The sequence below is a fragment of the Scylla paramamosain genome, chromosome 36, assembly GCF_035594125.1.
Source record: "Scylla paramamosain isolate STU-SP2022 chromosome 36, ASM3559412v1, whole genome shotgun sequence".
Classification (NCBI taxonomy): Eukaryota; Metazoa; Arthropoda; class Malacostraca; order Decapoda; family Portunidae; genus Scylla; species Scylla paramamosain.
The window spans coordinates 15,102,400-15,123,761 of record NC_087186.1 but is presented as its reverse complement, the minus strand read 5'-3'; the positions used below and the strand labels follow the sequence as shown (position 1 = coordinate 15,123,761).

General features: G+C 42.4%; 1 protein-coding gene and 1 long non-coding RNA gene across 9 annotated transcripts in view; one reads left to right on the top strand and one right to left on the bottom strand.

Moving 5' to 3' along the window:
- Positions 1 to 21,362, bottom strand: part of LOC135091083 (protein transport protein Sec16A-like) — a 44,001-nt gene that overhangs the window by 5,389 nt on the left and 17,250 nt on the right. For 3 of the 8 annotated variants that reach the window (XM_063988450.1, XM_063988449.1, XM_063988453.1), the window contains exons 6-19: positions 15,696 to 15,879; positions 13,331 to 13,399; positions 10,822 to 10,923; positions 9,063 to 9,326; positions 8,232 to 8,784; positions 7,670 to 7,912; positions 7,132 to 7,289; positions 6,350 to 6,890; positions 5,871 to 6,009; positions 5,005 to 5,258; positions 3,069 to 3,485; positions 2,381 to 2,578; positions 2,013 to 2,142; positions 1,378 to 1,643 (exon numbers count right to left, since the gene is read on the bottom strand). In XM_063988450.1, the coding sequence (XP_063844520.1) occupies positions 1,378 to 1,643; positions 2,013 to 2,142; positions 2,381 to 2,578; positions 3,069 to 3,485; positions 5,005 to 5,258; positions 5,871 to 6,009; positions 6,350 to 6,890; positions 7,132 to 7,289; positions 7,670 to 7,912; positions 8,232 to 8,784; positions 9,063 to 9,326; positions 10,822 to 10,923; positions 13,331 to 13,399; positions 15,696 to 15,879 (3,518 nt within the window). Of the gene's footprint in view, positions 1 to 344; positions 454 to 1,377; positions 1,644 to 2,012; positions 2,143 to 2,380; positions 2,579 to 3,068; positions 3,486 to 5,004; positions 5,259 to 5,870; positions 6,010 to 6,349; positions 6,891 to 7,131; positions 7,290 to 7,669; positions 7,913 to 8,231; positions 8,785 to 9,062; positions 9,327 to 10,821; positions 10,924 to 13,330; positions 13,400 to 15,695; positions 15,880 to 21,362 lie in introns of all 8 variants that reach the window. The other 5 variants (XM_063988455.1, XM_063988454.1, XM_063988451.1 and 2 more) reach the window with 5 other exon arrangements.
- LOC135090795 (uncharacterized) lies at positions 18,806 to 19,410 on the top strand. Its single transcript, XR_010262127.1, has 2 exons — positions 18,806 to 19,128; positions 19,194 to 19,410. It is a non-coding gene; the product is annotated as an uncharacterized LOC135090795 (long non-coding RNA).

Below are 21,362 nucleotides of genomic sequence, written 5' to 3'. Positions count from 1 at the left end.
AGCAAATCTGTTAATCTGTCAGTGGTGATTAATTTTAGCACATGAATTTGAATTAATAAAAACTGCAAGCAATACATGCTGCATGTATACATCTGTATACAAAATACTTACATTCCTAGCTGTCCAATAAATCAATTCACAATTAATAAGACTACATCAACTTATGTGCAATGCTTACCACCATCACTACCACCGCCACCGCTGGTAACACTCAACTCTACCACCCATTACTACTGCTGCCTAATGTACCTAGCAGTCTAAACATTCTAGCCAGGTTGGCATGAGGAGGGCTGGCAATGTACTCCAAGCTGCTACAGGCACATGTGCCCACCAGAGAATGTTACCTATGAAACTCTCTGCTCCACTACAGTCCTCGTACTCATCATCATCGTCCTCCTCCACTTCCACCTCCTCCTCCTCCTCCTCAGTGAACTTGAAACTAGGAATGGCAAGCTAAGAAGAAGATATTATTAAGTGTTCAATCTTTGGCCACAATCACTAATCTTTGTTAAAATAGCAAAGAAAATTTGGTCTGTAAAGAAACTTGATTAACAATTTTCCCGCACCTATAGTAAAACCTATATTTAGACCTAAAGTTAAGCTTGATGTGTGTGTGTTTTAATGGTGTGCCAATGCTTTAGGATGCTCATGAAACAAAGAACATTAAAGCAGTGCACTGAAAGGCTGAGCATAGGGCAAGACAGTGCTTCAAGAGAGAAAATACTACATTCCACCATTCAGGATTCAAATGCTCTTTCTCTGTGCCAAGTCCTGTTTTTTGTGGCGCTAAGGAGAACCCAAGTCACAAGATTATTAGGCAAACTCCACCACTTTTGAAACACACCCATAAATCTTCTTACCCTATACGGACATCACCAGCTGCCTGTTTTCTTGGCCGGATGCAGCCAGGAAAGAAATTTTGATAATACACAAAACTATAATTTAAAAAGATAAGATTCCTTGAGCTGCAAAGGTAAAGCTCAGTATTAGGGTACAAGATGCCCTCACCTCATGAACCATTACACACTTAGATACCCCGGAAATGTGCAGCAGCTTGGACCACTTGTACTGGGCTTGCTTTGCTGCTAGTTTCAAATAATAATAATAGTAGTAGTTGAAGTAATGAAGTAGTAGTAGTAGTAGTAGTAGTAGTATCTGTTGTTGTTATTGTTGTTGTTGTTCTTGTTGTAACAGCACACTGAACTCCCAAAAACAACAAAAATATATATAACACCATGGAGACACAGATGAAGAAGGATGGAACAGAGGTAACAGAAAATGAAAATCCACACAATATCTGACTGATCTATTCTCAAAACAATACTATCCAGCCCCCACCAAGCCATTCCATGCTGCACTGCCCACTACCACACTCACCTGGGCCACCTCAGGGTTCTGTGGAGGCTGCTGTGGCTGTTGTTGCTGTTGCTGTTGCTGCTGCTGCTGGTGCTGCTGCTGTTGCTGAGGTTGGGGTTGAGTGTCGCCAACTTCCTTGTTCTCCTGTGTGGGTGGCATGGGCTGGGGCACCATGAGGGAGGGGGACACAGAGGGGCTCACCATGGGCATTGGGGGAAGCATTGGAGAAGGTTGGGTTCCCGCTGCTCCCGTCCCCTTGTCCTTCACAGGGTCCACGTAGCGTGTCACTGCAACAGACACAAAATGGCATGAACACAGTTTTCACTGCAACAAAAGCTGAATATGATGCAGACATTTCTTAACTGCAGGGGTGAGAAAACTATGCATGGTTTTTACTGCAAGAGAAAGAGAAAACTATATACTGAGAACTTTTCACTCCACAGAACAGAAATTTTTTTTTTTCCTTTCACTGCAGAATAGAGCAAAATTTTCATTAAGAAATTAACATCTTCAGTTATATGCATCACAGTTTTATGTTATCAAGAAAGAACACCAATAAAAAGACAGCCGATTTCTTTAGCACCAGAACAGCCTCATCACTTGAGCTGCCTATCCTGGTGCAGTTAGAGGGTGTGGCTGGTGCTTTGTTCACTCACTGCGATTGACACTCCTGGCTGGCAGTCCCCGGCCAGGCTGTGGAATCTTTGGGGGTGGACCAACAGGGGCAGTGGTCTCCTCGGTGCCATCTTTGTTCACCCATTTCTTCTTATCTGGGTCCCACACAATCTGTGCACCATGAAATTTATACATGACTGACTTGCTTGATTAATTATTTTGCTGCTATAATATCACAATAATATAAGTGTGGCTGTTCTATCAATTCATACATTTTCTATGAGTTATTCCACTTCATGACTTTCAGAGGATACAGCCAGTAGTTGTAATGCACAATTCATAACACCTACCTGTGCATGATTAACACAAGATCAAATGCATGCACTCCTTCACAGGGATGAAGGCTTACCTGGGGATTCTTGTCATCAGGAAGCACAGCCTGTGGTGTGGAGCTCTTCCATCCCAACAAACTGGTGAACCAGCCCCCCTTGTTAGAATTCCCTGCCTTACTCTCCTTTCCAGCACTCTTCTTCTTGTCCTCCTCTGGTTTGCTCTCCTCAGCTTTGGCCTCCTTGCTGGTGTTGTTGCTGGTGTTGTTGCCTCCGCTCTGCACAGATGAAGGTATGGTGGTGATTTAGTGCCAAGACAACACTGACTCCTCGTCCTAAATAGTCATTATATATCTTTTCTCTGTCTTCTGATCAATTCCACATGAAACATTATGTTGTTAGTTATATTTTCAAGTCAAATTCTGACTAAATTCATGTTAGACTATGTTCACTTATAATCTATAGTATGTTTCACACAAATACGTATTTCTCTACAAATGAAGCATAAAAGAATCCTACAAAATGCCTATAGCATGCTATGTATAATAAAAGAACAAAAGAGTCACACTAAAATGTCTAGAAACCAAATCAAGGAAAAAAAACACGCAACTAAACAGGCAAGGCAAACGTGGGTAAAACTAAAGATGAACCAAAATGAGGGATAGAGACCCACCAACAGAACAACAAAACACAACGAAGCATGGCAACGGAACGAACTCATTGGGTCTGTGGCAAGTGGAGTGTGCCGAGCGCAAGGCCCATTAGTACCTGAGGTGCCAGACAGTTAGGGGACGAGGGTGGATGGGGCGCATCACCCACGAGCGTCGTTGGAGGTGGTAGTGGTGGTGGATGTGTGGATGGTTGTAACAGTAGTGGAGGAGAGGGGAGAGGAAGAAGAGGCGAAGGAGAGGACAATTGAGCGGTGGGTGTATCGGAGTAAGAAATTTCCACAGATGCCAGGGTTTCGTTCACAGCGGTGGTGGTGGTGGAGGTGTCCAGTGAGAGTGGAGAGGCGGTGGCGGCGTTGGTGGCAACGTGAGGGTGGCGGTGTCTGAGGTGGAAGTCAGTGGCTGGCTCGCGGTGCATCCCCTCCACCATGACCAGGGCCTCCTCACACTCCTCCTCCTCCACATAGTCCTCCTCGTACTCATACACATCTCCCCCAAACTCATCGTATTCCTCCTCCTGGTAGTCATAATCATCATCATCAGTGAGGGGAATTAGGCCCCCTTCTACATGGCCATCAACAGGGTAGGTGAGCACTGGCTGGCAGGATGCAGGGTGGCACGGGGAAGGGGAGGGGCCACTACAGTTTTTACAGGCCCCATGGAAGCCTAGGGAGGAAGCAGGCAGCTGGCAGGTAGTACTATTGGCAGTGGTTGTGATTGGTGTGTTTAATGTACTCTCATCACACTCGTCATCGTCGTCATCATCCTCATCATCTCCGTCTTCCCCATCCTCCTCCTCCATGTGTGCCGCCTTGCTCTGCGCCGCCTCCCACCGTGCCGTTGCTCGTGCCAGCTCGGTGTCATGGCCCAGTTTGGCGTGTTCATCACACAGGTTTGGCGCCTGGCAGCACAGCGTGTCCACCTGGTAAGTTCGGGGGGCAGTTGGGAGGCTGCCCTGCGTCCCTCTCCCACTGCCTGAGCCAAGCTGGCGTGGCGACAAGGGTTCATCTATGGGGAAGGATCCGCCAAAGACCAGAGGGTTGGAAGGGACTTTGAGCCTCTGCTGGCCCAAGGGTTTGGGTGGGGGGAAGGTGCGTGGAATGCAGGAGAAGGGTATGATGCGGTTGGGGTGGTTGGCAGGAAGGGAGGCCACCATTTCAACGCTGTGGGTGAGGTGCTTCTCTGTGCCGGGTGAGTGTCTGGTTGACGTGAGTGAGGCAACACTGTTAGTGGGGTTAGTGTGGAGTGTCCGAGGGACACTCCTGGCCAGCTCTGTCTTGTCCTTAGTGGGCAGGGGCATGGCTCGCTTTTTCTCCTGCAGTAGACTTGCCTGGGGCTTGAAGGACACCCTCTTTGTTCTACCCTCATGCTGCTTGAGGGAGTGAGCCTGGCCATGCCTCCACTCCTGGCCCCTTCCCTTGCCCACCTTCAGCGGGTCACTGCCTTCCTATGGCCCACAGGACAAAGTGGTCATGGCTACAGGTCACCTACTTCCACCTCTACATAACTTAGCACTAAGCATTGCAGGCTAAGGCAAGAGTAAAGGCATGACAGTCACTAGGTCTCAGAAGGTACAGGCTACTTCTTGTGCAATAATGGGCCTTGTGTTGACTGATCTTATAAGTATGTATATCCATCAGTATAATTACAAGGTATAAACTAAGAACAGAAGTAGTCATGATTATTTCCTCCCACTTACAGCATCAAGACCATCAGTAAAAAGGGAAAAAAAAAAAAAGCAAATGCAAGGCAACTCAGTAATTCACTGAAGCAAAAAATGTACATTAACACTGCATCTTTTCACAGGTAATCCTGAGGAAAATGTGAAAAACAAAGTAAATGCTACAACTGTGAAAAGGAAAGTAATTTCATGTGTCCAATAAAAATATTTTTTCTGAAAGCTTATCAAAAAAAACTTTCATAATAATAATAATAATAATAATAATAATAATAATAATAATAATATCATTCCACTTTTCATCATAAGCATTAGGTAAGGCACTGCACTAAACATTCCCATTCTCACCACTCCTTACCTTCTTATTTGACATTTCAGCCCAGTACGCTTCCTCCTCAGGGGTTCGCTGTGGCTGTGGGGCTGGGGACTCTGTGGGCTTGGGGGTGGCATCGGGAGGGACCGGCATACCCGCTCCCTCTGTAGGCTGTGGCTGTGGCTGTGTCCACTGCTGGTAGGCATCCTGCTGTGGGTACCCTTGATAGCCTGCCTGACTGCTGGGCTGGGCAAGTGAGGTGTCACTGCTCATGCTCTGGTCTCCTCCACTCCCTTGCTCTGTTAACACCACACAAATCCATTCATTTGTTAGCTTCACTCTTATATAAACCACCAGAGCCCTTGTAATATTATATTCATTCTACTATACTACATACACTCTCATACTAAGTACAAGGGTCCACTAACAGGTGTTCCAATACTGATGCATGTCCTATCTTACCTTCTCAGTTTATACCCTGGCTGCTAATCTTCCTGTTACATTGTTAGCAAACCTGAATCCTGCTCTTAGTCTTTGTGCTGCTGGTTCTTACCCCAGTGCCTTTGCCTCCATGAAGCTAAATCTGTCTGCTGGTCACTCCCTCACTTTAAGTTGTTGTGATCAGCTGCCTTGTGTAGATCAACTGGCCATTTGCTGTGTCCTTACTTACATTCTTATGTAACTTACACACAGAATTCATTCACATGTGTCTTTGTCTCCCTGTAAACCACTGTAAATTAAACAGATTCTGCTCAAATCACTAAGTTATTAAGTGAACCTGATCTGTCTTGACAGTTCCCCCTAGAAACTTCACTGGTCTAAGTTGGATTAGTGCATCTAATTGTCATGAAATTTCCCCCCAAAAAAACACTACTCATCTAGATTTAGTGTCCTGCAGTATGGAAACTGACCAAAGTTGATGGGTTGCTGGCTGGAGGGGTGCAGGTAAGGCTCCTGCTGGTGGTAGGTGCCCTGGTAGGTGGCGTCCTGGGAGTGTTCTGGGGAAGGCTGTGACATCATGGGTGTCTCCACAGCAGATGGTACCTCCTCCTGATCATGCAGTGAAGAACAGTTTGATAATGCTCAAAAGCATGTTCATATAAGACAAAGATTATAACAAGACAAAAGGCCTGCAATCTAATCAGTGGAAAGGAGATACAGGAAAAGTGTCTGTGGTATGAGTGCAGTGGAAGGTGAAAGTAATGAAAGTAGGAAAAGAGAATGGAAAAAAAAAGACTATAATGTGTAATGATAAAATTGTATGACCTGAAGAAGGTAAAAACTTATAAAACAGCCAGTGCCTTTGACTGTTATAGAAGCAGCCATCAGAATAGAATCAACCAGACTGGATGGCATGAAAGCAACATAAGACTCAAATACACAAACCCACCTGAGGATAGCGATTCATAGGGGCAGCATCAACACCCTTGCTGGGGGAGTGGGAGCCAGCATTGTAGAGTGAGTTGTCCATCATATCAGAGGAGGGCTGGCCACCAAACACAGAGTCTTGCTGCTGGTAAGGCTGACTTGTGGGCACACCATAGCTCATATTGTGTGGGTCCATGAGTGGGATGTGTTGCTGAGTGGTTTCTGCCATGGAATAATTGGGATCAACTGGAACTGTCTGGTTCTCTTGTGTGGGCTGATCCTGGGAGTACAACTGGGAGTAGGACTGGATATCTTCAGTTCTGGTGACATCCTGCTGGTGCTCCAAGCGTTCCTGGTGCTCTCGCTGCCGAGCTGCATCCAAAACTGCCCTCAAGTTGGTGAGCCACTGTGGGTCTGGCATCTCGGACACCTCTCCCTGGTACATCTGGTAGTGCAGATCGTGGTACTTGAGGCGGGAGGCCAAGTCGTACACCTGTGACAGGAACTCCACTTTGTATGCAGCAGGGTTCTTCTCCACTGACTGGCTGATGACCTCACAGTATCTGAAGGAAGAATAGAATTACATTTTAACACACATGTGAAACAATGAATGGGCAGGGAGGTTACAAAATAGTGTAGCTCTCATTCAAACCTGTCAACCCCAAAAAGTAGGTGTAAGAAATAAAAATGGAACTTTGATGAGAAACACAACAGTAGTATGCCAAGCCCTCAATAGGGAAGACATCAGTAAATAAAAACTAAACTTAGATAACAAATATAGAGTAAAGAAGAAGACAGCAGTACCTCAAGGCCTCAGCAGGGAAGCCACACTCGGTAAGCCTAAGTGCATAGACCAACTTGTAGGACTGGAAGGTGTCTAGTGCAGGGCTGTTGTTGCCGTCAAGGGAGCGGGCAAACTCATACACCTCAGTACACTGGATGGCCTCGATGGTGGCAAAGGCCTGTGGGAGAAGCAATGTTAAGGGTGCCCTTGTCCATCTTCAACTAAAAATGTCAGAAATAATAACTTAAGACTTAATTGACTGTGAATGCATTATTTCCTCATAACTTGTAATAGTAACACTGCCAAGCCATGATCCACTCCTCACTGCACATTGAACATGAGACTGCATAATTAATTCTCTTCATGCACCAAATAGTAAGCCAATGATCTGTATAATTTGCCAAAAGACAACACTATTTCCTAAGACCCATTTACTTACTTTCTCAGCTATCTGGCCTGAACATAGCATGAAGTACTCATGAAAGCTACTGAAACTTTTAATATGATGCTAGTCTGGAAAGTCCCAGACACACAGGACAAAGCCAGTCATTTGAGCACCTGGAAGGGCAGGTGGTGGGAGGCTCCAATCAACACCAGCTTGGAGTCCTTACAGGTGTAGGATCCCCACTGCACCTCTGCCACCAGGTAGCAGAAGTGTGCCGCGTGCAGCTGTCCCCGAGCAGCCAGGGTGTCTCCCAGTGCCACGATGGAGGCCTGGTCCTTGTGGCTGGCACCGGTGGGGTTGGAGATCATGACTGCCAGGTGCTGCCTCCAGTCACCCCAGTGCTGGGAACTGTAGCTCTGTGCAAGGAAAGGATGTGTTTGAACCAGTGTACCATGGAAACAGTGGCAGTCTCTCCAGAGGGAAGAGATTGATCTCTATCCTTCTACACATAAATGTGTAAATATTGTGGCTCTTGGAAAACCTTGCAAAACAGTACAAAAACAAATGTTGAGAAAATTGTCAATATACTAAAACCACTTGTAGTACACACTAAAACATCATACAATCAACACAAAATCATTAATCCATAATAAAAGAATTAAACTTTACTAAAGGACAGCCATCAATGGTACCTCATAGAGTAGTATTCACTGGTGTTTAATATCAACTACTCACCTTGGTGATCTCTGGCTTCTTGCCCGAGAGTTGCTGGAAGAGTGTGAGGAGTACATCAGTGCGGGGAATGTGACTCATGAAGGCAGCCAGCACCCGGGTGTGGGTGGTGCTGTCCATCTTGTAGGCCAGGGCCAGTGCGTGGCCCCACAGACCCTCTCGGATGGCATAATCCACCGCCTCTTTTTTACGACCCAGACAGAGGTACTCTGTGAATTTCTTCAGCAGTGTTGTCTCATCCCTTCCTGGGGGAAGTACAGAGGGCTGTGGAGGCAGGTCTATCCCCTCATCCTGGGGACTGGTATCAGGAGGTACATCCTCTGGGGGCTCCTCCATATGGGGGCTGGGGTGTGCAGGGGCAGGGCCCACCTCACGCCCCTTCAGCAGCAGCCCTGCGATGTCACTGCCAAAGAGCTTGCCATTCTGCTTCACCAGGAGGGCCAAGTACTCCCAGATCAGCATGACAGACTCCTTGTCTGGCAGGGTGAGGCTCTTACATGCCTCAGCCGTCTGGTGCTCGCAGTACTTCATCACCACATCCTTGTGAGTGTCAGACCTGTGTGGCAAGGAAGACCCATGCAGGTTATTGGATGACATGCCCCTCATCTCTTACTGTCACCCATCACAACACATCTCACCTTATTTGGATATGCATTAACAAATCTTCAAAGTTCTGCTCAGTTATCCAACAAATTAGATTGTACTAAGTATTCATCAGTCTCATACTATTCAGGACCCCAGTAATGAAAAGTGTCCCAAACAAAAATACATTCACTCAACAACTGCACACTACACACTGCACTGGTGAAGACCAAGCCAGCAGCAGTCACTCACAGGGTCAGAGGGCCAGAGTAGTTCTTCATCTGCTGGACGGCTCGACTCTCAGAAGGGTCCACACACAGCATCTTCTGCACATCCCTCAGCTGCACCACTGCCTTCTCTCCATCCCTGGGGTCCTTGGGCAGCACCATGACCAGCTGGCCCGACGGTGTAAACCTGGCGCTGATGTGTGGCCGGCCAAAGTGCACTGGGGTCATGCGCTGCACTGGCTCGCTCACTGTGTCGTCTCCCACAGACGGCGCCCCGCTCAGCTCCCCACTGCAATAACACCATGACTCTCTTACCCATCCTATGAATGAGTGAGTGGCTCATTTGCAGAAGGAAAATAAGGCACACTTGAATAGCAAATGGTGTCTACTGAAAACCAAACAGCATTTCTGCATAACTGTCATCCCTAAGGTGATCTATCTTTCCTGTATGCTCTAATTCATGGCTGCTGCAGAGGGGCAGATGGTTATTGTTTATCTTATAAGGAAGAATAAGGAATAATAATACAAATGACATGTTGAAAACCAAACCAGTCTTTCTACATAACCAATGACTCCAATGTAGTCCATCTCTCAAAGCTTAAAAAAATAAGGCCTAAACAGCAAGTCTCTCACACAGGTACTATTTCCAAAGTCTCTCACACAAGTACTATTTCCAAAGTGTAAACATAACATTTAGCACCTTTCCCTTCATACACTTCAGATTTGTCCTCTCATATAACTATCCCCTACATCATAAACATAAAACACCTCACAGGTCCTCCATTACCAGTACCACTATCTGCTTCCCAACACAACTACCTTTACTTTTACTTACTTCACACTTCTGATGGAAGCTCTCACTGCTCTGTCCTTCTCAAACCTCCATGTATTCAGCAGAACCTCACTTTTACTCAATTTTTAACAATTCTGGGAACCAACTTGGGAGTTTCAGCAAGTTTTCATTAGTGTGTGTGAGGTTTTACTGCACATCTCTACACATTCTATCAACACCCAGCCTATGGGAACATATAATCTACATTTTGGTTACTGCCACCCTACAAACATTACCCTCTATACCATATCAAAAAAGCTGCCATGTTAGATCTAAATTCTGCTTGTATCCAATTATAAAAAACAAACAAACAAACAAACAAACTATACATTCCTACAAAAGGCACAACAACAGCACTCTTCTACAAGTACCTCATAATGTAATACAGCACCAACATCACTGCAACACTGTGACACAAGCCAGACTGTAACAGCACACAGCAGCCGCAGAAAACAGCACAAGCCATACACACACAAATACACCCACACACACTCACACACACACAGCAGAAAATGACAACAGGATCTCCATACTCCAGTGAAGTACAGGAGGGAGTGACCTGAGCAAGAGAAGCAAGCAAGGCCACCTGGAGTCTGGGACAGCAGCCGAGTGAGAGAGATAAGGTAATGGCAATGAAAAAGAAAGGGGGTTTAGCAGCATACATGGGAAGCAGACACAGCTCCTTCCCAATGGTGATAGAACGCAGCATCAATGAACCACAGAGAAAGCAGACAAAGATGATGCAGAAAATAATACGCTGAATTACATACAATGAGAGTAAAAGACGACAGAAAATAGTGCTGCAATTAAACTTTCTTTCACCAAATAAGAAATAACATACCACAGCACTTTACACCTTCATGGAGTAATACTGATGGTTTATACAGAGAAACTTGCCGACAGTGAGAGAAAACCAAGGAGTGTGAGGATCTGAGGCCGAGGCAGGACCTACCTGGGATAGGACTTGAGGCGGGAAAGTGAACCTTCAGGGTATATTGGGGAGGGTTCAAAGTGTCCCAGGGCAGAGGTCCCATGGAAGTCCTGGAGGAACTGGCTGCACGACACACCACAACAGAAACATATCCATGAGTGCGGCACATGCAAAGCTCCACCGTGCATTAATGTTGGTGCATGAAACCAAACTAAGAACAGCAAAAAAAATTTTTAAACATTGCTAACAAAATATAATACCCTATGAACTAAAAATAAATTCCACACACATACACACACACAAACTGTAATAAACAAAACATAACTAAAAATTTCTTCATCTAAAAATATTCCATTAAAAACATCTGAACCATAACCTTACCAGTTCATTCCATTCAGCAAAATGCAGACCCAAACTACCTCATAAAAGACCCAAAGGGAACACACACACATCTATATATCAATCACTTACAAGACAACACATCTGTCATCTATGGATCAGAAAGACTCAACATTCATTCCAATATACACCAAAATAAAATGTAGCAACAGCAGCAGCAGCAGCAGCAAAACACTTTGCACTCCTGACTCCAACCATTTCACTGCTGACACATGACTGCAGGAATACACCAGGTGTGTGCCCATTTAGAAAAAAAACTAACATGCAGCCGTTCAGAGATGAGGTAGAAAGAAGCAAGAATAACCTCATCAAAAGTGAAAATGAGTGATAAAATACAGGAGGCACATGGATACAGTGCAAGTATTGGAGAAAAGAAGTGACAGTTGAGCTTATGACCGCAGAAATAGGAACATGAAAGGGAGACACACAGAGCAGATAAGTACTGGGAGAAAGAAGTGAAGCTATGGCCACACAATAAGGGATTACCAAAACAGAGAGAGAGAGAGAGAGACTTCTGGAAAGACAACCCCACTAAGGGAAGACTCAGAAAAGGCATTAAGGATTTAGATCAATACATTAACAGATTAAAGGAGGCATCACTGGTGTTTCGTTCCATCACAGTCAGCAATAAGACAGGGAGAGGACTAATGGCTGGCTGCTTGAGGAACATCAATGAGTGGGTAGCTTCAGGGGGTGAGTGATGGTAATAATGTGGTGGCAGGACACTCAAGACAGTCATGGCCAATAGTTGACTAAGCTGCCACACTCACTTCCACTGTTCAACATTTCACCTCTGAGTAACTCTATGAATCTATTATTGTAATGTTTTAGAGAGATTATAAATGGATAATATGGACTGAAGGAACTTACATAGTGGAAGTGAAGGCAGAGGATTAATCAACTTGTGACCAGCGTACAAGTCCTTACTAATCAGCACATACACAGTGCCATGACCCAGGTGGAGGTAAATCAGCCTTACTGTCCTGCCACTACAGCAAGGGTGAGGTAATATTTTCACAACCTTCCTGTCCCAGATATTATTATTTTATTTTATTTATTTTTTTAGTGGTTTGTAAACTGTTCTGAAGTGATTAGGTAATTATTATGTGATTATTAAAGTTAATTGGCTTCTGTTGAGGATGATTAAGTTGACCATAGTCTTGATAAGTAAAAATAGAAAATATCATGGTTGTAGTAATATGTACACTACTACATCTTGTCAAATAGTTAGAGGTCCTACCATAGATGAAGGTTTAAACAAAACACTAACATTATATACATTATTCTAAATACATCATAGAGTTCTGTACAAAGCTCTGAAGAGAATTAAAAACATTCTGACAGCAGAGAGTTGCTTAAATACTCTACACAAACTATCTATAAGTAGGACACTACACTATGATTCACACCCAAGCCACCTGCACACACACCTGCAAAAAGACGACCAGGTGTGCAAGGACTGGCATCAGATAATTACCTATATTATAAACCAATAAAAAAATCACCTGAATGACCATGAAGAAGAGCTAAGGCAATCACCCTGCTGCCAGTTCTCACCCACCTAGCAGCTACTTAGCGAGGAGTGACTGCAGAGGCATGGGCACTTAAAATTACGAGACTTTTAAAACTGAGGATTATGAGGAGGAACCAGAAAATAAAAAAACAAATGAGAAATAAGGAATGCAAGAGTGGAGGAGGAGCACGAGGAGGAATACAATGAGCAGGAGCAAGCTAAAGTAAACGAAGCAACTCCTAAAAGATGAAAATACTGAAATCAAAACAGCAACAGCGAGGGATAATAACTGGCTATATGAAATTGAGATGAGAGACTTAAAACAACGCGATAGGATGGCAACGCAGAACGAGACTAGAATGACTGAAACTACTGATAGATAGATAGATAGATAGATAGTAGTAGTAGTAGTAGTGGTAGGGGTAGTAGTAGTAGTAGTAGTAGTAGTAGTAGTAGTAGTAGTAGTAGTAGTAGTAGTAGTAGTAGTAGTAGTAGTAGTAGTAGTAGTAGTAGTAGTAGTAGTAGTAGTAGTAGTAGTAGTAGTAGTAGTAGTAGTAGTAGGGCGCATAGCTATAAATTACACCACTTGGGTATCATGCTGGAGGACGGAACTGTTACCTGGAGTGACATGGGGGCTGGCTTGGCGGGCCGTAAAAGTAGCCATAAGGATCATAGGCCACGCGGGGACTGTTTGTGGACAATGTAACGCGCAGTGAGACCACAAACCCCAGTGAGGTGCTCGTGCGTACATACATGTATGCACACACACACACACACATACCACACATATATGCATATTGATGAGGTGGTCGCATGTGTGTAAATATATATTCTATACACACCTGCTTACTACATCCCTAAACACACACACACACACACACACACACACACACACACATTCATCAATAACTAAGGGGAATTTATGGCACTTTTGGCATTAGTTTTTGGTGCTGTTAAAACACTGATTCAAACAGCAAACTAGTCTCCTCAGTTGTCACCATTAGCTGTCACATCCCACACAAACAGTTGACTGATGAACTGTCATTATTTACTACACTGAAGATGAACTAAAGACACCCTCATGAATTTTGAAATACATTTTATAACAGTGCTTATCTTCAACAGTACAGTTATTTAGCATTTTACTACACATGAATTAACTCTTTCACTGAAATTTAACACATCTTTCATTAATTACTAACCACTCTGAGATGTCTTCTTGTTCAGCAGCCACTTTGAAATGTTGTATTGGCTAAAAACTGCAAAATCTATTCTTTTTATCACCTTTTTTCTTGTTGATGCTCATTAAGACTCCACACATTGCTTTTTGTGCTGTGAATTCCTCCATACCACAGTGAAAGTGTTATTAGAATCACACTACAAGGGCAAAATTTAGTTCAAAAGCACAAAACCAAACTGATGACATTATGAAAAAAGAAATTCAGTGATAAAATGTTTGATAGTTTATAAAATTCTCTGAAGTGTATCTAACATACTGATGACATTATGTAAAAGGGGGAATACAATGATGTGTTTGATACAGTTTATACAACTTTGACTAGTGTATAAATGTGATGTCATCTAAGCCTGTGTTGCCATGCCTTCAATCAATTACTCACTCAAAAAACTAATGAATAAATAAGTTATGTATTAATGTATATATGTATAGTCCTTTGTATGGGTGATGAGAAACAATTCTATAGGATCTGACAAGAGCACCAAACTTTCCATCACACACACACACACACACACACACACACACACACACACTAAAAAGTAAAAAAAAATAAAATAAAATAACAAATAAAAACAGACATAACTAAAATATTAAAAAAGGGGGGACAATAGCAAAAGTAACAAAATATTACAAAAAATACACCCCATGCATTTGTAAGCAATGAAAATACAGCTTACTGGCTTTGTATGTGCATATGTTTGTGTATGTATGTATCTATGTCAGTTACTTATCATTATCTACAAAACTAGAAAATAAAAAATAAAACCTGGGCCTCTACAAACTTAACAAAACAATTATTTTGAAGAGAATAGACAAAGAAAAAGGAGGCATGAATAAATGATAACCATTGTAAACTATAAACATCATGAAAACTGTTAAAATATATCAAAGTAAATGACTGATGTTTGTAAATTGTAACTTAATATTTGTGTGTTTTTGTATTCATACTTCAAGACAGAATGAAGGTCATATATTGTCTTGTAATGCACGGCTGGGTGTATTTGACCTTATTTTGGTGCATCTACTGTTCTGCTTCTATATCTATCATCTTAATTTTCTTTACCTTATTTTTTTGTTTTCCATAATTTTTTTGTTGTTTACCAGTTATTTTGTTGTTTTGTTTACTATATTCTATTTACCATCTTTATTTCTTTAGTCCACCATCCCTATTTTTTTTGTTTACCATCCTTATTTTTACTTAAAGGGTTGGACATTTCACCATCTGGAGCAAAACCTTTCTTCCCCTGCATGACATTCTCTGACATGGTGCAGGTTTGTATCAGGATGACCTTCCCCTATGGAGGTCATGCCATCTTATGTATGTGTATGTGCAAATAACCACACCATCTTCTTTTAAACACCTTGAAGTCATCTCCTGTTTGTATTTAATTTTATTCTGTATGTCTTTGTACGAGTGTGCTTGTGTGTCCATGTGTGACTATAATATGTAACTAACATCAAAATGCACAAAACATCCTAAAATACAGATCATGTTATCAATTTCCATATCTACTTTTAAGGTACGTACATTTGTTTGTGCAGAAATGTGTGTGTGTGTGTGTGTGTGTGTGTGTGTGTGTGTGTGTGTGTGTGTGTGTGTGTGTGTGTGTGTGTGTGTGTGTGTGTACCAAGAACCCTACAAACCACATCACCCTATAAAAAAACACCCACCACCTATTGCCAACCACACACCCTAAGCACACACACTCACCACCACCACCACCACCACCACTACCAGTGACCTACCTGCTGACAGACTTCTCAGGCTCATTGTTGACTGACGACCTGCCAGAGTGGATGCTGGTGCGGTCGTCGTAGAAGGACTCGGACTGGTATGCCTGGCGGTACTGCTTCACCCACTGGTAGTAGTCCTTGTAGTACTGGCTGTAGGGGTAGTACTGGTGGTAGAGCTCGTACATGTCCTCGTAACCTGGAACAAGGGGGTGAGTGAGTGAGTGAAATTTATAAAGTCTGTTCAAGTGAGTAAGTAATCTAAAGCCTGGTATAAGAAAATGAGTAATCTAAAGTACATACAAGTAATTACGTACTCTAGAGCCTGGCATAACTGAATAAGGAAGCAATCTAAAGTATGTGCATGAAGTAACCTGGAGCCTGGTGTACGTAAATGAGTGACCTAAAGTACAAATAAACTGGAGGGACTACACATTGATAAGTAACATGGAGTACAAAACCAGAAGTAATAAGTAAATAACATAGCATAAGTACGTAACCTAAAGTAGTAAGTAAAACTGAGAGTAATATGGAGGCGTCAGTACGTAATTAAGTAACCTCAATAAGTAAGTTGCTGGAGTACAAAGTGATGTTGAAATAACTTTAATGGCTATAAAATTACAATTATCACATGAAGAAAAAGAAGAAAAGATGCAAGAAAAATAAAAGATAGAAAAAGAAAGAAATCGAAAACTAATAAAACAATGAAAAAGAAAACAGAAAAAAATAATGAATGGATAAATTAATAAAATAAATAAAAGTGTTAAGTTAGGAGTGAATAAGTAATGTCTAAAGTGCTTTTGTGTTTTCCTTTTAATACACTTCAACAGAATCCCTTTTTTTCTTATTTTCTCATCACTTTCTGATATTCCTACTTTCATTTCCCATTCCCTTCTCATCATCTTCACTTTTCCTCGCTTCTGTTACTAGCCACACGCCACCAAATGTTACGTGTCTATGCTCCTCATCTCCTGACACTGAGGTGGTCATACTTTTCACCCCTCAAACAATGTGGAGCTAAAATTTATTAACTCTTACAGTCAAGTAGGCGCTGCTTAAAATAGTACCCTTCTCTCTCTCTCTCTCTCTCTCTCTCTCTCTCTCTCTCTCTCTCTCTCTCTCTCTCTCTCTCTCTCTCTCTCTCTCTCGGCATAATGCGCTGGCTTAACAGGGCTAGCAGGGAGGGTGGAGTGGGGGAGTGAGAGAGGACAACACAGATAGGCTGATAAGACAGGCCTAGCCACTTCCTCGTGTCATTTGGAAGGCTCATCTTACCATTACTAAGTCACGCCGTATCTTTTATTAGAGTTGATTAAAAAACCTCGTACCTCACTGATTAAAGTATCGTACTTATAAGTGATGTGTATTAGTAACTTAATTAATACGTATTGATACATTCATAAACCGTGACGTAAATTTACAAAATGAAATGGAAAAAAATAAGTATACATACGTAGTTTACAATATACTTGTTATATGAAATCATCGTTCATTCTCTTGTTCAATGTACGTTCAGTTTTCTTTGATAGTATTATGCTGGTCAAAGGTTTTAAATAAGAGGAGAGAGAAAAAAGACCGCTGCTGTTATTTCTACTAATACTGTACTGTAACTACTATTACAACTACAGAAACGAAGAAAGAAACGATAACTATAAGAAAAATAAGTTGTGCCGGAGAGAGAGAGAGAGAGAGAGAGAGAGAGAGAGAGAGAGAGAGAGAGAGAGAGAGAGAGAGAGAGAGAGAGAGAGAGAGAGAGAGAGAGAGAAAATGTGGATAAGATATCCGAAAAAAAGATTATTTACCAGAACAAGTTATGCGGGTAAACAATGAGGAGAGAGAGAGAGAGAGAGAGAGAGAGAGAGAGAGAGAGAGAGAGAGAGAGAGAGAGAGAGAGAGAGAGAGTGCGCGTGTCCTGAGCTTCAAGGGCGTGGGTTGGAGAGGAAGAGAGAGGAAGAGGATACAAGGAAGAAGGGCAACCAGTAGGTCAGTGGCGTCCCTTGGCCCGCTGCCCCTCGTACTACTTGTGACAGGCTGCCCTTGATTCCTCTCTCTCTCTCTCTCTCTCTCTCTCTCTCTCTCTCTCTCTCTCTCTCTCTCTCTCTCTCTCTGAATCTTCCTAAGCGTGACATTTTTTTCATTTAACTTATTATTTTTTGTTTTGTTATTGTATCTTGTTAATTTTATCTTTTTATTATTCTTGTGGTTGTGGTATAGTAGTAGTAGTAGTAGTAGTAGTAGTAGTAGTAGTAGTAGTAGTAGTAGTAGTAGTAGTAGTAGTAGTAGTAATATAACCCTTTTATCAACTACATAGGATTCATTTTTTATCTCTCTCTCTCTCTCTCTCTCTCTCTCTCTCTCTCTCTCTCTCTCTCTCTCTCTCTCTCTCTCTCTCTCTCTAGTAAATATTATGCTAGGCGCCCCATTAACCTTGAAACTTTCATAACTATTAGTTATATGGAGAGAGAGAGAGAGAGAGAGAGAGAGAGAGAGAGAGAGAGAGAGAGAGAGAGAGAGAGAGAGAGAGAGAGAGAGAAACAAGAGATATTATTAAAGAGGAGCGCACGTAAACATATTGCGGGGCTTCCTGTCGCTAAACTGGAGGAGGAGGAGGAGGAGGAGGAGGAGGAGGAGGAGGAGGGGGGTGACGCAAGGTACTGTACAGACTCGCTTTAACCTCAAACCTCCACCACTAGCAAGTCCCCCCCCTCCTCCTCCTCATTTAAAAACCGGATAGTAAGAAAATAGTTATGGAGGTAGTAGTAGTAGTAGTAGTAGTAGTAGTAGTAGTAGTAGTAGTAGTAGTAGTAGTAGTAGTAGTAGTAGTAGTAGTAATAATAATAATAATAATAATAATAATAATAATAATAATAATAATAATAATAATAATAAGAATAAGAATAAGAAGAAGAAGAAGAAGAAGAACAACAACAACAACAACAACAACAACAACAACAACAACAACAACAACAACAACAAAAAGGTCAACAAGATGATTATGATAAAAAATAAAACAGAATAAGTAATATGAGGGAAAAGAAGAGAGGGGAGACGGAGACACAAAACCAATATCAAAATAATCTCCCACACACACACACACACACACATATGCACAGACACACACACATTTCAATGCCCCCAAGATCCCATTCCCATTACCTTCTTCGTGACCTCCTATCTCTCCCTTATCTCTCTCCCCGCCTCCCATTATCTCTTTAAAACTCACGGGCACCAGGTGGGGACAATGAGATACTAAAAATACTATACTGACACCTGGTTTTCCTTCAACAAGCTAACTCTGATTTGCTGACTGGCTGTAGTTAAAAGTCTGGCTCCATTTAATTTTGTTAGGTTAGGTTGTTAAGTCGTTAGGTTAGGTTAGGTTGGGTTGGGTTGAGTTGAGTTGAATTGGACTGACTTAGGTTATGTTAGGTAAGATAAGGTTACGTAGGTTAGGTTAGGTTGGGTTGAGTTGAATTGGACTGACTTAGGTTATGTTAGGTAAGATAAGGTTAGGTTAAGTTACTAAGGCAAGGCAAGGCAAGATACGGTAAAGTGTACAGTAAAGTAAGGTAAAAATCAATGCAAGGCAAGGAAAGGCAAGGGAAGACAATGTTGGGTTAGGTAAAGCAAGGTAAAACTGAGATAAATATATGCATTACATGACTAGGACTGGTGCATCGACCGTGGAGAGAGAGAGAGAGAGAGAGAGAGAGAGAGAGAGAGAGAGAGAGAGAGAGAGAGAGAGAGAGAGAGAGAGAGAGAGAGAGAGAGAGAGAGAATAGTCAGCTAATGCATTCATAATGGAGAGAGAAAGAGAGAAAAAAGGATATCTGATAAACTAATCCCACTGATGGCATGAGTGTCACCGCCGGCCTCTCTCTCTCTCTCTCTCTCTCTCTCTCTCTCTCTCTCTCTCTCTCTCTCTCTCTCTCTCTCTCTCTCTCTCTCTCTCTCAATAGTAGTTATCGATCACAAGTGCTGGCTGACTCAAGGCTTGGATAGTAATGGTCTTATTCCTTCTTCCTCCTCCTTGTCTTCCTATGTTCTTCCTAACCTCTATTTTCTTATTCTTCATTTTTATTCTTTATTCCCTATTTTCTTGTTTTTTTTGTTTTCTTATTCTTTATTAGTTTAATTTTCTTATTCCTTATTCACTCGTTTTCTTATTTTTTTATTTTATTTTTTTTTAATTCCTTATTCACTCTCTCACCTTTATTAACTTGTATTTTCTTATTCTCCTCATATTCTATTTCCCGCTTCCTCCAACTTCTGTATCATTCATTATCTTTCCTCCTCCTCCTTCTCCTCTTTCCTACTTCTCCATCATTCTCATATTTCCTCCTCCTCTAGTTTTTCTCTTCCATTCTCTATCTCCTTGTTCCTCCTCCTCCTCCTCCTCCTCCTCTATCCCTCTATTCTTTATTCTTTTCTTATTGATTTCCTCTTTTCCCTTCCTCCTCCTCCTCCTCCTCCTCCTCCCACGACTACTACTAAGCATCATCCTCCTCCTCCTCCTCCTCCTCCTCCTCTTCCTCCTCCTTCTTTCCTGGTACGTTTTCTTGTCTTTATTCATCTCTCTCTCTCTCTCTCTCTCTCTCTCTCTCTCTCTCTCTCTCTCTCTCTCTCTCTCTCTCTCTCTCTCTCTCCCCAAGGGCGTGACTGGAGTAAAGGTAGGCAGACCCCAAGGTTTCCTCTCTCTCTCTCTCTCTCTCTCTCTCTCTCTCTCTCTCTCTCTCTCTCTCTCTCTCTCTCTCTCTCTCTCTCTCCTTCCTTCCTTTTTTTGTTTCCTCCACAACATCCTTGCAAGCAGGAGGAGGAGGAGGAGGAGGAGGAGGAGGAGGAGGAGGAGGAGGAGGAGGAGGAGGAGGAGGAGGAGGAGGTAAAGAAGTGTAAAAGGTATCGAAATCATAAGATTGGAGGAAATGGACAAAGAAGAGGAGGAGGAGGAGGAGGAGGAGGAGGAGGAGGAGGAGGAGGAGGAGGAGGAGGAGGAGAGGGAAACAAAAGGGAAAAAAGAATGAATAGTAGACAAGAATAAGAATAAAAGAAAAATAAAAGAAAAACAAAGGAAAGTACAAAAAACAGGAAAAATTAGTAATATAGAATAAAAAAAGGAAGGAAAACGAGGAAGAAGAAAGGTGAAGACAGAAATGAAATGAAAATAAAAACAAGAAAGTGCAAAAAGAAGAAGAAGAAGAAGAAGAAGAAGAAGAAGAAGAAGAAGAAGAAGAAGAAGAAGAAGAAAGTAGGAAGAAGAGGAGGAGGAGGAGAAAGCCAGTAAATGAGGTATAAATTTGATACAGAAAAGGAAAAAAAGAGATGGAAGAAAACGATAAAGAAAGAAAGGAAATATGTAATAATAATAATAATAATAATAATAATAATAATAATAATAATAATAATAATAATAATAAAAAGAACGAGAAAAGAAAGCACAAGAAGAACAAAAAACAGAAGAAAGGAGGAGAAGGAGAAGGAGGAGGAGGAGGAGGAGGAGGAGGAGGAGGAGGAGGAGAAAGCCAGTGATGAGGTACAAAGTCAAGAAAACAAAAATATCACCACTAATTATTATCACCACCACCACCATCACGCTACGACCACCACCACAAAGGAACACACTGGAAGAACGAGTCGCAGCAGCAGCAGCAGCAGACCCTTTGTCCCTCCTAAGGTTACCCCCGA